The sequence below is a fragment of the Lasioglossum baleicum genome, chromosome 17 (genome assembly GCF_051020765.1).
Source record: "Lasioglossum baleicum chromosome 17, iyLasBale1, whole genome shotgun sequence".
NCBI lineage: Eukaryota > Metazoa > Arthropoda > Insecta > Hymenoptera > Halictidae > Lasioglossum > Lasioglossum baleicum.
Genome location: NC_134945.1, coordinates 6600957 through 6618514, shown reverse-complemented (window position 1 = coordinate 6618514; position 17558 = coordinate 6600957). Strand labels below are relative to the sequence as shown.

The window sequence follows — 17558 nt, the reverse complement described above, 5'->3', positions numbered from 1 at the left end:
GATTCCCACCCCCTCCGAGGAATACGGTTTAAATGCGGGAAAGCGTTTTATAGGGCAACGAGATATTCTCGTTCTACATATGTACATACATAGGTTTCTTCCTTTTCGTGATACCTCCCTCTGACGTGCCTGTGTGTGCGTGTGTTTCGCTTATATTATCTGTCGATTGGAAATTTGCTTTTGTAATCAACCGGACAGAACAGTTCGAGAATTCTGCCGGAAAGTTGAAAACCGAGCCCTTTGTGCGGTTTGCGGAATACTTCGAATGATATTTCCCGCGAAGAGCGAGAGGCAAAAATTTGCGAGGATGCCCAGAACACCGTAGACATTGACGGAGATACGTGAAAGGATTAAATGAATAGATTTGAAAAATTTATTCGATATTTTGTTTATACCGTTTTTACGTGTTTATACCATTTTTGATCGCCCTGTAGATGTGTGGACTAAAATAGTTTATGAAACATTAACCCTTCGCACTAAGAGCTTCCATTGTGTATGATTTTTTTCATTTTATGGATATGACATTCTTATAAGTCCTCATACGATACTTAACTGTATTCACTACATAATATAAAGATAATGATAATGATCCAAAACCCATTTCAAAAATATGTAAATACTATTCGGATCAACTTCAATGTAATGATTCATTAAAAATTATGAGAGATGACCACCCCAATCACCAGATTTGAACCCCATAGAAAAATTGTGGGTTAAACTTTTCTTTAGCGGACTCAAAATTTGTGCCTTTCTCCTATAAATTGTGATGCATTTCGTATGTAATCCAGTAGATTTGTACCCGGGGAACCTAGGACCGAAGTTTCGATCCTGTAGGATCAATGGTTCACGAGTTATGGTTGCTTGAAGTTGAGCATTTTTCAGTATCGACGCTCTTACCTGTCAAAAACACTGCATATTGCTCAACTTTAAACAAGCATACCTCCTGAACCATTCGTCCTACAGGATCGAAACTTCGTATACGTAACATAATTAATCAACCTTGATTAAAATTTTAATATCGATCACTTTTTGACTTTAACCAAGAGTAGTGTAGATTTGTCCCCGGGGAATCTGCAGATCCAAGTTTCGATCCTGTAGGGCGAATGGTTCAGGAGTTATAAGTGTTTAAAGTTGAGAAATTTCGAACCTGTCAAAAACACTGCAGATTGCTCCACTTTAAGCGAGCATAACTTCTAAACTATTGATCCTACAGGATCGAAACTTGGATCTGCAGATTCTCCGGGAACAAATCTACTGGATTATATACCGAATACATCATAATTTATAAGAGAAAGGAAAGTATGGGATCAACCGGATAGACAGATACGAAACTTTTGGAACGACAATAGGGATGAGATGACGTGGATGCTAAGAATACTTCGATGAATATATAAATATTTTTTACTTCTTGGTAAGAGATTTTTGATGTGTGAGTGCAGCATCCATTCCTTCACACGTAAACCTTTAAATAAGGAAAAATTGGTTCGCATTCTTCACCGATTATTTCATTTTTTACAGAGTCGAATAGAAATATGATCACCGTCGTAAGACTTATGAGCGGGAGTGTAGGTAGACTACTAGAAGTCATAAGTCATAAGGCATCGATGATATCGATGTTGCATTAACCTTAATTACGTTCGAGCATCGGCGCAGGTACGGAGGGCTACTAACGATTCTGACCTCCTAATGCTAGACACGTTTATATGCGGACATCATGTGTCAGTGCAGATTGAACGCGATGCAAAGCAAGTGGAACACAACAAAGCGTGCATGCGGGATTCGGGAAACTGACCGGAAGCAGCCGGGACTTCGAAGATCGAAGGATTACCACTCGCGTTGCAGTGCAATGGCGGTAGACCGGATACCAAGTGTAATTGATATATCTAATTAATGTTCGACACTACATATATTCTATCAGGTCGTTTCTTCTGTCTTTGTTCGGTTCGATTTCTTTTCTAATTGATATTTATTTCAGTTGTAGCAAAATTGAGAAAAATCTTAAAAATTGAAGATGTGCATGTATGATTTCTCCTCTATTCAAATCATTAAGGGAAGGAGTAATATTTAATTTAGTTTCTATTTCTTGCAATCGATGCAGACAATTTTTTTATTTTGGATGCTCTTTACTTTGCCGGACTCAAAATTTGTGCCTTTCTCCTATAAATTATGATGTATTTGGTATGTAATCCAGTGGATTTGAACGAGGAGAACCTAGGACCGAAGTTTCAATCCTGTAGGATCAATAGTTCAGGAGTTATGGTTGCTTAAAGTTGAGCACTTTTCAGTGTTTTTGGCAGATAAGGGCGCCGCCATATTGGTTTGTAGTGACGATGCTGCCATCTAGCGGTTCTGCTCGGTAAGCAGCTTCCGGTCGTCACTACAAACCAATATGGCGGCGCACCTACCTGTCAAAAACACTGAAAAATTCTCAACTTTAAGCAACCGTAACTCCTGAACCATTGATCCTACAGGATTGAAACTTTGACCTGCAGTTACATCATAATTAATAGAAGAGATGCACAAATTTTGAGTCCGGTAAAGTAAAGTTTACTATTCTAGATCATTGTTTTATTGATTTTTTTGTACTCCAAATTCGAAAAGAATTTAGGTGATTATAACTTTCAACGCGCATTGAAATATGTTTAAAATGATATGCTATTCATTTGTGAAAATTATTGAAGAGAGAGTTACATCTAATTATTAAAATAGAAAGAGATTTTATGGGTCATTATGTCACATAATGCAGTTTGATTTAAGTGGCCTTTAATTCGTTCGCGGTCAGACGTAATGCGATATAATTAATTTACATATTACACGTAATGCCAAGTACCCACATTGAAGTCAATGACATATTATTGAACTGCATAATATAATTCCGTTTAACTGGCTACTAATTTGGACGCGATATCGCGGTTTGTTATGCGGTAATACTTGATTGTGTGTGAAAGCTGTAGTTGCAGACGAGTTTTAACGACGGTGATATAATAGAGGGCAACGTTAATGGTATTATTCAATTATCATCGAGCAATGATTTAATTAGAGTATTATATTGTACCTGTTTTTCAACATTTCTAGTATAAATGCTTCGAATTAGAAATTATTTCCATTTATTTTCGTAAATAATGGGAATTTTGAAAAATACTTCAGATAAAAGTTGTAGACCTCATCAAAGTACACATTTTATGTCGTATTGATTTTTGACATAAAGATAATACTTTCTGAGAAAAATGATAGGAAATTATTCACTTATACGATATGAAAAATATCCATGTGGATATTTTTAACACGCACATTTTCGGTCATAACAGCCAAAATAATAGGTTTCAGTAAAAAATGTATATAACCTTTCTTGTAGTGCCTTTTATGAGCTACATTTTTTGTTTGAAACTTTTTTCTCTAAAATCAATATTTTCGAAAATATTTAGGAAGAACTGTCAAAACTTTGAAGGGGGCTGTGGGGTAAACGAGGCTTTGACAGCCAAAATAATAGGTTTACGTAAAAAATGTATATAACCTTTCTTGTAGTGCCTTTTATGAGCTACATTTTTTGTTTGAAACTTTTTTCTCTAAAATCAATATTTTCGAAAATATTTAGGAAGAACTGTCAAAACTTTGAAGGGGGCTGTGGGGTAAACGAGGCTTTGACAGCCAAAATAATAGGTTTACGAAAAAAATGTATATAACCTTTTTTGTAGTGCCTTTTATGAGCTACATTTTTTGTTTGAAACTTTTTTCTCTAAAATCAATATTTTCGAAAATATTTAGGAAGAACTGTCAAAACTTTGAAGGGGACTGTGGGGTAAACGAGGCTTTGACAGCCAAAATAATAGGTTTACGTAAAAAATGTATATAACCTTTTTTGTAGTGCCTTTTATGAGCTACATTTTTTGTTTGAAACTTTTTTCTCTAAAATCAATATTTTCGAAAATATTTAGGAAGAACTGTCAAAACTTTGAAGGGGGCTGTGGGGTAAACGAGGCTTTGACAGCCAAAATAATAGGTTTACGTAAAAAATGTATATAACCTTCTTTGTAGTGCCTTTTATGAGCTACATTTTTTGTTGGAAACTTTTTTCTCTAAAATCAATATTTTCGAAAATATTTAGGAAGAACTGTCAAAACTTTGAAGGGGGCAAACGAAGCTTTGTCCCCCACCTTTAATTTGCTTAAATGTCGAGCAAAAACGGCTCGGCGCGGAACGAATTAAACAGCAAATCACAACGTCCAGTCATTAGAATTACTGAATAATAATTCACAGCGAATTGAATCGAACTAGACTTGAGAAACGATTGCATAGAAAATAAACGATTCGTATCAAGAAGGTTTTAATGTAACTCATTTGCGGGGAACGCGTGTGGTATCCCCTACGGATCGGTTCACCGTGAACAGGTTCGGGAAGGGGAATCAACGATGCTGATACGCGGGTACTCACCGTCGTTGTTTGTTCGTGCACGTGGGGGCGATGAGCTGGCCGTTGGGAAATTTCGGGAGACGTTATCCCTTGGTTGCGGTTGTGGCCCTTCGAGGTTCGGGCTCGGGCTGAATTCAGCCCTGAAATCTGCCCTGTCGAAGCCCTCCTCGAACTCGTGGATCAGGTCGATTTCATCTGGCTCGACGTCGCCCTCGTATTGTTCTCTTAACACTGCTCTCGGCACTGTAACAGGAAAACGCATCATTATTCAGAATGTCTCGCATGATTTTCACATTTCTATTTTACTGGTACGTAGGTACTCAAACTGTACTAATTGTGCTGAAGAGTTAGCAAATAAGGCAAAAAACAAAGCAAAAATTTCTTTTCCACAATTAGTGAACTTTGAGCGCGGATATCTCGAAAACTCTGCGAGATAGCGAAAAACTGATTAGAATCAATCTTATGGCACATTTTGTCAGCTTTAATTTTTTATATAATGGTCTTATCGATAGGACGCATAGTTTCCGAGATATCCGCGCTCAAAGTTCGCTATTTTTATTATTTGACTAGCTAACTCTTCAGCACAATTAGTGAACTTTGAGCGCGGATATCTCGGAAACTCTGCGAGATAGCAAAAAACTGAATAGAATCAATTTTATAGCACATTTTGACAGCTTTAATTTTTTATATAATGGTCTTATCGATAGGACGCATAGTTTCCGAGATATCCGCGCTCAAAGTTCACTATTTTTATTCTTTGACTAGCTAACTCTTCAGCACAATTAGTGAACTTTGAGCGCGGATATCTCGAAAACTCTGCGAGATACCAAAAAACTGAATAGAATCAATCTCGTGGCACATTTTGTCAGCTGTAATTTTTTATATAATGGTCTTATCGATAGGACGCATAGTTTCCGAGATATCCGCGCTCGAAGTTCGCTATTTTTATTATTTGACTAGCTAACTCTTCAACAAAGTATTTCCAAATTAAGTTCAATCCTACTGTTATTTCGAATTTTGCAGTGCAGATCGATTAAACACGCTCTAATTGCTCCACTCTATAATCCCCATCAACTAAAGAACCATTCCATGGGATTTCACTTCCGTCCTAGAATTCAGATTTTATTAAAATTTCCTCTCCGTTCTAGCCAGATTGATGGAACTCCTAAAAAAATACGATTTCCATAAATGCCTCTTAGAGGGGAACTGCCGAACGAGTTACTTTATCTTAGGATGCAGTATGATGGTGTAATAAAAGGTTAAGCGGTTCTCTCGACGGATAAAGGTTGTTCCTTTACAAGGAGCACGAAATTTCGTGGACGCATATCGTCTCAGGAGGAAGCCGTCTTTTATTACTTAACCAAGTCTAATAAAATCTCGGTATGTTAGCTAATTTATCGTGAATTTTTCAGAGCTGTATTACTCGGCCTTCGAGGAGGTATTCATGGCACAAGGAACTAACTTTTTTACCTCGACTTCCTGAATTTCAACGGTCACTTAAATTCCATGAGCGAACTTCATAAAGTGTACTTCAACTTCAATGATCGACCGATGAAAATTCGATCACGAGTCCTCCCTGATTGAACGAGAGCTTACCCAAACCTTTATAACTGGAAAAATCAGGTTATTCTTCAATTCATCAATTATTCGCATACCTACTTATCGAACAAAATGCATTAAAAAAAAAATTGCTTTCGCACAGTTTGGTAGACGCAATGATACCACGTAACTTTTGCCTCGAACCTTTTAAAATATCATTTGTTGTTCTTGAGATATTCCACGAAGAAGAAAGTATTGAAATTTTTCAATGGTTTCACATTTCACGAACAAATGGCGGCTTCGGCTTTCGAATAAATATTGAATTGATTCGAGGCTCTGCGGTGATTGATTTGTTCGAAAACTTGCAAGACAAAGTATTGTATGCCCATCACTACTTTTGGTCAAAAAGTGACCGATATTAAAATTTTAATCAAGATTGATCGATTATGTTACGTATACGAAGTTTCGATCCTGTAGGACGAATGCTTCAGGAGTTATAAGTGTTTAAACTTGAGAGCGATTTCAAAGCTGTCACAAACACTGAAAAATGCTCAACTTTAGGCAACCATTACTCCGGAACCATTGATCCTACAGGATCGAAACTTGGATCTGCAGGTTCTCCGGGTACAAATCTACTGGATTACATACCAAATTCATCATAATTCGTAGGTGAACGGTACTAATTTTGAGGCCGGTAACGTAAAGTTCCACTCAATCAAATTTTGCAAAAACTTTAACAGCTTATATCTCACTAACTATTTGTTTTCGACATGTGGCTCCTTTCAAACTTTTTTTCTTCTGGATGAGTGGAAGGTATTGATGTAAAAAAAAATAACTTGACCAACAATTTTCTTTGTTATAAACAATTTTGCTGCAAGCTTCTCTTACAAATGTCCACCAACCCAGTGGTGTAGATTCACTCCTAGAACGGATTACCATTACTTTTTATACACCCTGTAGAAAAAAAAGGACTCTAATAAGGCTGGAACGTGGCCGACAAATAAGAAATCAAGTTGGCTGTCATGTGCAGTCACATTACAAGTTCAGCTCCACGCCTGTCATCTTGTTTGTGAGGCTAAAAGCTTCCAACGGGTCGGGTTGTCGGCGCGAGGGTGCTGGCCCAAGTAGAGCTCATAATTAGCTAACACCTTCGCAGCTGTGTCACATTTTGAGGTACGCGACACGCGTCAGTCCTTTGATGTCGGAATTCTGATGTTCTAACTTTAGTTATTAATTCAAGGATAGTTCGAAAAATTCGTATTTCTATTAAATATAAAAACAGCGAATTCTTGATGAAAAGATCAAGTGACCTTGAAATCTCTGGAACTACTTGAAAAGTGCTCTTCAAAGCCATTTAAATTAACTGCTCTGTAACATATTCATGAGGTGAACAGTTTAATAATTAATTTACAGGAAACATTTCCTGTATATAATTCTTCAACTTTGAACACCATAGTCATTTCACCTGTAGGTACCAGAGGTTCAGTGGTAACTAAAAGCTGGATTCGGCGTGGAGGTATCAAACTCACCCACTGAGGATAATATGACAAAGGAAATGAGATGCGTCTGCCATTGTTCTAGGCAGTGAGTCCTGATACTGATCATCAGTTCTCCGCTGAGTGACCCAGGCAATTCTGGATCAATAGACATACAATTACGAAATTGACATCCTGTTAGGACCTCCACTTCGTGGCGATGCACTACGTCAGGAAATAAATAATTTCTTTTCATTCGATGATTTTAAATATACATCATTCATTTCACATTATCTGCAATGTATTCCTTGAATGACCTTGTGACCTCGAATAGCCTTGAATGACCTTGCGTAATTATTTTCACTGAATTCGTAATGAAAGGGACTGTCATTGTAGATATTTAGAAAAGGGTGGTCCCATTTTAAGAAATGAAGGTGAAATGGATATCTCTAAAACAATTGACATTGAAATGGAAATTGAAGTTGAAGTTGAAATTGAAGAATTGAAAAATATTGAAGTTGAAATTGAAACATTAACGTTGAAAGTGAAGTTGGAATTGAAAAATTACAAATGAAGTTGAAATTGAAAAATTGAAATTGAAGTTGAAAAATTGACGTGGAAATTGAAGAGTTGAAATTGAAGTTGCAATTGAAGAGTTGACATAGACGTTGAAAAATTGAATTGAAATGGAAAAATTGACATTGAAATAGAAGTTGAAATTGAAATTGAAAAATTGAAATTGAATAGTTGAAATTGAAAAATTGAAATTGAAGAGTTGAAATTGGATCAAATGAGCTAGTATTCTTAATGGTAGGATCCTTTTCAGATCTGAAATCAATTAAAATCGTACTAAATTCTATTAAATTTAATATTTTAACATTTTTCTTAAATTTTCAAAAGCCATAAACGTATAAAGATCCGCAGTAATCATGCACGTTTTCTTGTACATCTATAATTTACATACAAAGTATACCAATGGCTTCCACAATGGCGACTCTAATATTGATAAAATCTGTTTGTTTGAATTTGAAAGACACGTTTCAGTTTTAATTTTCCATCGATTCATTGTGAATTTCGCCGCAACGAGACATCTTCTACTTATGATGTTCAAACTCACATCGATTAAGTATTATCAGTCCGAACGTGCACTCCCGCCAACAACACTTCAGATTCGAGGGCAGCTCGTAACTGCAATGGCGCTATTCGAAAAACAAACGCGGAGGCTAATGAGACCCAATTTACTTTTCAAAGCCTCTCGAAACCACGAAGTGGGTTCTTCTGTAATCCACACGGTTCAAAGCACTTTGCAATCCCGCCTACGTCGCTAATTATAACAAAAAAAAAAAAATCGAGCTGACTTTAAAGTGCAACTTTGCCATCGCGCTCGTACAAAACAAACGGGAATCGGTGTGTTCCGAAGAAAATTTATTTGCGCGATGCACAATGGATCCAGAAATTGTTTGAACGCCACAATTTGAATTCTACAAAAATCGTTGCTATTTAACCCTTGTGTGGCCAATCACCATGTGTTTCAAAATGGTTCTTTAAAACCTTTTTTTACCAAGCTTATATTAACTTGTTGTTGTTGTTGTATGCGTCAAATCTTGTAATCGAATTTTAACTTCAATTTCCATTTCAACGTCAATTTTTCAATTTCAACTTCAATTTTTCAGTTTCAACATCAATGCTGTACGTCTGTCCATCCGCAGCGAGACAGAAAAATATACTCGCGTCGTCCGTGTCCAATCGAATACTTCTCGACTGGAATGCATTACGTTATTGTCTCTGGTTACCACAGAAAAATGCAAGGGTGTTTCATTGAATATCACACCCACGGGAAACGGCAGAGCTACGTCAAACACGTATTTGCGTCGCCGCGGTGTATCTTCGCCGGCCTCGCATTTTCTCTGTTCCATTATCCGTGGACGTGCGGCTATAATGTATCCGGTTCGGTTAGGGCATCTCATAGCTGCGCACGGCCGAGCCAAAGCTAGTGTAACCTATTGTACTATCCAGGACCGCAAAATTGGCGTTAAATTGCAATTATTAATCGCGGTAAGTAAACTATTCGAGGCTGCCATTTCTGTTGTCTCTCCCTCCCCCCCCCAGCCTCTCGACCATCCTATCCACTTGGAAGCCGGGCATCTCGTGGCCTCGTCGCCTCATAATTTCGCGATCGTTGTCCTCACTATTTCCATCGGGATAGCCGTATTTGCCCGAGCCGTCCGATTTCCACTGTAAAGTGGATCCAAGAAATAATTGAACACCAAATACCCGAAAAGGTGACTGGGGTCGTCTGAACCAATGAACGAACACCCACCAGTGAACAATTATCAATTTTTCAATTTCAACTTCCATTTTTCTGTTTTCAACATCAATTGCTCAATTTCAACTTCAATTGCAACATCAATTTTTCAAATTCCACTTCAGTTTTTCAATTTCCACTTCCACTTCACTTTTTCAATTTCCGCTTCCATTTTTCAGTTCTCAACATCAATTTCTCAATTTTAACTTCGATTGCAACATCAAATTTTCAATTTTTCAGTTTCAACGTCAATTTTTCAATTTCAGCATAAATTTTTCAAATTCCACTTCACTTTTTCAATTTCCACTTCCATTTTTCAGTTTTCAACATCAATTTCTTAATTGCCACTTCCATTTTTCAGTTTTCACATCAATTTTTCAAATTCAATATAAATTTTTCAGTTTCCAACATCAACTTTTCAAATTCCACTTGACTTTCTCCATTTCAACTTCAATTTTTCAGTTTCAACATCAATTTTTCAATTTCAACATCAATTTTTCAAATTCCACTTCCATTTTTCAGTTTTCAACATCAATTTTTCAATTTCAACATCAATTTCTCCATTTCAACTTCAATTTTTCAGTTTCAACATCAATTTCTCCATTTCAACTTCAATTTTTCAGTTTCAACATCAATTTTTCAATTTCAACATCAATTTTTCAAATTCCACTTCCATTTTTCTGTTTTCAACATCAATTTTTCAATTTCAACATCAATTTCTCCATTTCAACTTCAATTTTTCAGTTTCAACATCAATTTCTCCATTTCAACTTCAATTTTTCAGTTTCAACATCAATTTTTCAATTTCAACTTCAAGTTCAACAACAATTGTTCAAATTCCACTTCCATTTTTCAGTTTTCAACATCAATTTTTCAATTTCCACTGTAGAGCGGATCCAAAAAATAATTGAACCCCAAATATCCGATTCCCGAAAAGGTGACTGGGGTCGTCTGAACCAATGAACGAACACCCACCACAGTGAACGATTATTACTATTTCTAATTTATAATAAAATGATTTCTCGGCGTAGGGTTCGATCATTAATAGAAACCAGCAAATGTGCAATTAATTAAACATGTTTCTCGACGTTTCGATCCTTATGCGGATCATTGTAAAACAGACATTTATTGCGTCATGTTTAACATGTTTAATTAATTGCACATTTGCTGGTTTCTATTACATTTTTCGATCGAGAAGAATTTGCAACTATTTCTAATTTATGCTGGGCGTTCATTTGAAAATTTTCCAGCCGAATATGTATCTCGAAAAGTATGAAAGATATTGAAAAAGTGTAAAACACGTGTCCAAGGATTTCGAGGGGGGGAAAGAGTTTTTGATCGTACTCTCCCTGTAGTACTCCTCAAGAATAATAAAACTGTTACACTAAACGTATAACTTCTGCATCACACGTACACTTAGAAAAAAAAGTGGTTACTTCAATAACACGCGTGTTATTGTCATTTTTTTACTTCGATGAATATCAATGTATTCTTTTCAATAGTATGAAATTTAGAAGCAAATCGTGATGTATTTGAATTGTCTATCATGAAATGATTGAAAATATTATTCGATTCAATACCGTACATTATTATTCGTAATTATTTCTCTTTTTCCTTCAATCAGACGTGTTATTAAAAAAATTTGAGAAATGTATTGATTTATACTGGAATTGGTTTGAGGCCATATCTTATTTTCTTGAAAACATTGATGTCAAGCTATTCTCTTATATGATTGGCGGAAATGTGTTTTGCTATTGAAATTCAATAGTATTAAATATTAAAGTAAGTTCATATGATATTGGCACTATTCAATAGTACATCTTATTGAATCAACATATATTTTTTTTGTTTCGACAGGATTTTTTCTCAGTGTACGAGGTAGGTGTAATTACAACGATTGATTGGCATCGATGTCGTAAACAAGTAGTTTAACATCGCATGGAAAGGCACACTGTGCGGGAATCTGGTTCCATGTTGTTCAATCGATAAGATACCTGATTCTACATTCTGACAGTGGCCGATTTATTTCCAGCCACCGCCGCGTATGTTCTGGTGCGGTGTGTACGGGCCAGGATATCGATACCTCGTATCGTCTATGCAATCGCATTTCACGCGGATAAGCACGTAGACACCAAATCAAGGCCTCTCCCATTGACGCGTTGCGCAACGTGTCTCGAATAACACTGACAATCGAATATTTCTAGCAGGACTGAGTGTGCCGCTGATAAGAACGATAAATCGACTATGAAATGCTTCCGACATTAATTAAAACAAACAACGGATCAGCGCAGCAGATATCTTTGAGCATCCACTGTTTGACGAAAATGATTATCGAATATTCATTATGTAATAATTTTCAATTTTTATAGACAAATTTTAAGGAAGTGAGATGAATCTTGGGTTTAATGGGAACATTGAAGTTGAAAGGTTGATATTGAAATTGAAGTTGAAATTGAAGTTGAAGGGTTGATATTGAAATTGAAGTTGAAGGGGTTGATATTGAAATTGAAGTTGTTATTAACGAAATGAAATTGAAAAATCGAAGTAGAAATGGAAGAGTTGAAATGGAAGAGTTGAAATTAATGTTGAAATTGAAAAATGGAAGTTGAAATGGAAAAATTGACGTTGTAATTGCAAAATTGAAATTGAAATTGAAGTTGAAGAGTTGATATTGAAATTGAAGTTGAAATTGAAGTTGAAGGGTTGATATTGAAATTAATGTTGGATAGAAAAATTCACGTTGTAATTGCAAAATTGAAATTGAAATTGAAGTTGAAGAGCTGATATTTAAATTGAAGTTGAAGGGTTGATATTGAAATTGAAGTTGAAATTGAAGTTGAAGGGGTTGATATTGAAATTGAAGTTGTTATTAACGAAATGAAATTGAAAAATCGAAGTAGAAATGGAAGAGTTGAAATGGAAGAGTTGAAATTAATGTTGAAATTGAAAAATGGAAGTTGAAATGGAAAAATTGACGTTGTAATTGCAAAATTGAAATTGAAATTGAAGTTGAAGAGTTGATATTGAAATTGAAGTTGAAATTGAAGTTGAAATTAAAGTTGAAGGGGTTGAAATTGAAATTGAAGTTGTTATTAACGAAATGAAATTGAAAAATCGAAGTAGAAATGGAAGAGTTGAAATGGTGGAGTTGAAATTAATGTTGAAATTGAAAAATGGAAGTTGAAATGGAAAAATTGACGTTGTAATTGCAAAATTGAAATTGAAATTGAACTTGAAGAGTTGATATTGAAATTGAAGTTGAAATTGAAGTTGAAGGGTTGATATTGAAATTAATGTTGGATAGAAAAATTCACGTTGTAATTGCAAAATTGAAATTGAAATTGAAGTTGAAGAGCTGATATTGAAATTGAAGTTGAAGTTGAAGGGTTGATATTGAAATTGAAGTTGAAATTGAAGTTGAAGGGGTTGATATTGAAATTGAAGTTGTTATTAACGAAATGAAATTGAAAAATCGAAGTAGAAATGGAAGAGTTGAAATGGAAGAGTTGAAATTAATGTTGAAATTGAAAAATGGAAGTTGAAATGGAAAAATTGACGTTGTAATTGCAAAATTGAAATTGAAATTGAAGTTGAAGAGTTGATATTGAAATTGAAGTTGAAATTGAAGTTGAAGGGTTGATATTGAAATTAATGTTGGGTAGAAAAATTGACGTTGCAATTGCAAAATTGAAATTGAAGTTGAAGAGTTGATATTGAAATTAAAGTTGAAATTGAAGTTCACCTGGGTGACCCCCACCCCCAAACAGTTTCGGAATTTCGAAGAGAAAATTGTAGTTTTCTAAAATTGAGAATCGACGAAGGAAGAAAACTAATAAGAAGTGGCGTTCGTCCGATTGTTCTTTTCATCAGTAGACAGCGAGTTCAACGATCACTGGCTGGAGAATGTCTTCAGAAATTTGAAAAAACTAACTAGGGAACGTAGAATCGACCGGGAACACTTTTGCAGACGAAGATCGACCTTCCATAAACGTAATCGACCCTTTCGGTATTACAGGGATCTTATTAGCACGGTAACAGCGACGTCGGGGCCAAGTGTTGCGCGAAATTTAGAGGGCCACCTTTGGCCTGCTAGGGTCTGCGACGATATTTCTCATTGATGGGACATCAGGGAACAATAATTGCTCGGATAAAGCTGTCTCGTCTTCTCTTGACTACCGCTGGAGCCTCTACACACTGGCAGAGTCGGCAGATGAGGGGAGGGAGCCAGAATTCAGGGGAAAAAGTTTCCTTTTCTTTGCCAGTCTCCTACGAATTATGATGTATTTGGTATGTAATCCAGTAGATTTGATGAGACCATTCTATACAAAATTGAAGCTGACAAAACGAGCCACAAGATTGACTCTATTCAGTTTTTCGCTATCTCGCATAGTTTCCGAGATTTAACTTTGGGTCTTTGTTTGGACTAGTAACGAGGTAAATGTACTAAAAGTCCCCTTTTTCGATTTTCCCCTTATATCTCGGAAACTATGCTCCCTAGCGATAAGACCACTCTATATAAAATTAAAGCTGACAAAATGAGCCACAAGATTTACTCCATTCAGTTTTTCGCTATCTCGCACAGTTTCCGAGATATCAGCGCACAAAGTTCACTAATTGTGCTGAAGAGTTAGATAGCCAAATAATGAAAATAGTGAACTTTGAGCGCGGATATATCGGAAACTATGCGAGATAGCGAAAAACTGAATAGAGTCAATCTTATGGCACATTTTGTCAGCTTTAATTTTGTATAGAATGGTCTTATCGCTAGGATGCATAGTTTCCGAGATATCCGCGCTCAAAGTTCACTGATTGTGCTGAAGAGTTAGCTTCACAATTAGTGAACTTTGAGCGCGGATATCTCGGAAACTATGCGAGATAGCTAAAAACTGAATAGAATCAATCTTATGGCACATTTTGTCAGCTTGAATTTTGTGTATTATGGTCTTATCGATAGGACGCATAGTTTCCGAGATATAAGTGGAAACCGAAAAAGGGGACCTTCTGGGTGCCCCCTTTTAGTATGTTTACCTCCTAACTAGTCCAAAGAAAGTCCCAAAGTTAAAAATTATGTTCCTTGCATTTCCCTCTACACCCCCTTATGAGCATTCATTGACTGGACTATTTGTATATCCAAAACAGATAAAAAAATTCTATAAAATTCCGTCGTGTTTCTGAAGTCGAGTTAGAAATCGATGGCCAATTAACTTAATTAGCAGGGCGATCGTTGCGCGGCGAAGGCGTTGAGAATGATAAAGCTAATCAACGCGTATCGCGATTGCTATTAGCTTCGCACGCGAGCTATCGTAATAACCTGACGCTCCGTTGTCCGCCAGGATTTCGGATAGGGCAAACGACCACTGCGGGCTAAGATAATTATGAGAACGTGCAATTTATAGCCTGCACGTGTGGCTTTCACCTCTTCGATCTGGAGGCTGCAAGGCTCTTGAAACCACGGTATTAGCAACTGTTTTCCCGTCAAGGCTTACAGCTTATAATAAGGTCAAACAATAACAGTGCAGATTGTAATCATGTTACGATTATCTCACCAACTAAACAGAGTTGGGCAAAAATTTTATTCAAATAAAAATTTCGAATATATGGTGGGTTCAAAGCAAAAATGTTTAACCATTTTAAGAAATGACGAAAGTCCAAGTTTGAAAGTTAGGAATTCACTGGTTCAGAAGTTATGTGTCTTGAAAGTACAGCGATTTTCAGCGTTTTTGAAAAAACGCTCAACTTTACACACGTATAACTTTTGAACCAGTGGACTGATAATACTGGGACTTGGATTTTCGGCATTGTCTCGTCAAAAAGTACAGGATCACATTAAAACGTGTTCAACTATTTTTCTTTCTGACGTAGTATTGATGTATCACGTGTATATTGATTTTTTGCCATTAGAATAGAAAATCTCATAATTTACGTCACTGAACACCCGACTCCCATAGTTTGGACCAATCCTATGCTACGAATACCCTTACCTTCACATATGCTAGCTACTTAAAGGTTTTGTCCCGAGGAGACTTTAACCAAACAATCACCTCTGTGCAAGTAAGTTGGCTCTTCGGATCTGCGAGGCTATTTACCCTGAATACCCCCCTAATTTCGTTATCGGACCCTGGGCTCCATAGCCCAGAACAATCCTATACCACTAATGCTCCTTCATTTATATTTGCTGACTAGTTGAAGACTTCGCTAAGTAGAGACCTCGACCCAAGGACTTCGTTAGAGCTAGAACTTTAACAAGATAATAAGCCGGGAAGACAAAAGTAAGCACCTGTGCTAATTGTTTCCGTGCTGGACCTCTAGAAAGGCGATCAGTCTGATTTGGCAAAAGAATTCTTTACCAATTCACACAAGATTTAAAAAAACTACCACCCATTTATAATCTAGAAAATAGGTTATTTTCAAAAATTCAAAGTGTTTCTTTTATAAATCAGATGCGCTGTATCAAATGGGTGATTGAGGCCGGAAGTTACATTTTTCAAATGGAACGTGATATTTTTTATTACGGATTCGGATTCTATGCGAAACCTATTTCCTAATAATCTCCTTGGTTGGAGAAGAAAGTCCCTAATAGGATACTAAATATTTTCGAAAATATTGATTTTAGAGAAAAATGTTTCGAACAAAAAACGAAGCTCGTGAAAAGCTCTACGAAAAAGGTGACATACATTTTTTCCGTAAACCTATTATTTTGGCAGTTATGACCCACATTAACTCGGCAGGGGTCAAATTAACTCTGTCAAACATTTAGAAAAATTTATTTACCACCGTAAATAATGGGAATTTTTGAAAAATACTTCAGATAAAAGTTGTAGAGCTCATCAAAATACACATTTTATGTTCTATTGATTTTTGTCGTAAAGATAATATTTTCTGAGAAAAGTGGCCAAACTCTGATTGTAACAAGATAAACGAAATGTCGAATGAGTAGGCAGTCTCTCTAATAAAATGGTTTCCGCGGATGTAATAGCGGTAAAGGTTACGTACAGCGTGGCTGTACATGTGTGTGTACGTACATATACACATACAGTTCGATGCAACGTGATACAACTATGAAACGCGTCGCATTGTTGATGCGAGCCAAGCGCGTCCTTTCGTCTCTTGACTTGTATACGTTCCTAATTTCACGAAACGTCACCAGTCCATGCACCGAGCAATTTGGGATCGCTAAATCTGCATACCGACCGTTTCTCCTCGTCATTCAAGATAACCAAGCATCCCCGGCGTTCAACCGAAACATCACAAGCGCTCCCGATGCTTTACCAATTCATTTTCTCCGCATTAGCCGGCACGAACTTCACACTTAATTATTACGTGAAACCAAATGACGTGGAGCGTCGTTAACTACTATATAAACTACTATATAAACAAAGAAAATGTCATTTTATTTCACTTCAGTCCGTTGCAATTCAGGTCGAGAATTCTTATTGTGCATAAAGATCCGCGCTGTCTATTAATTGTACAGGGTGTGACAGAATATTTAAAAAGAAAAAAAAGAAGCGGCGACAGATACTTCAAGTACCTCATTAGTTGCCCATTAGGTACTCATTGAGTATCCTCGCTTTTTTCGCTCGAGTAGATTAAAGCTCCGCAGATAATCGCTGTCGCAGCGTCGAGAATGGAAAGGCGGGATTGCGAAAGAAAATGGGAGAAAGAGGATCGAATAAAAACGCGAGCTGGACATCATGACCAAAAATGTTCACAAACCCCGCGAGGACACATCCGACACGTCGGTCAGGACCTTCCGCCGCGTCACGATCGTTTCCGGCTGTTTTTTTTCCCGGTAGGTATTCGATCGGTCGCATTCATCGCGTCAAATCCAA

General features: G+C 36.6%; 1 protein-coding gene across 4 annotated transcripts in view; it reads right to left on the bottom strand.

Annotated features, from left to right (window-relative positions):
• Positions 1–17558, bottom strand: part of LOC143217609 (uncharacterized) — a 380663-nt gene that overhangs the window by 44507 nt on the left and 318598 nt on the right. For all 4 annotated transcript variants that reach the window (XM_076442080.1, XM_076442083.1, XM_076442082.1 and 1 more), the window contains exon 6: positions 4432–4653. In XM_076442080.1, coding sequence (XP_076298195.1) covers positions 4432–4653 — 222 coding nt within the window. The remainder of the gene's footprint in view (positions 1–4431; positions 4654–17558) is intronic.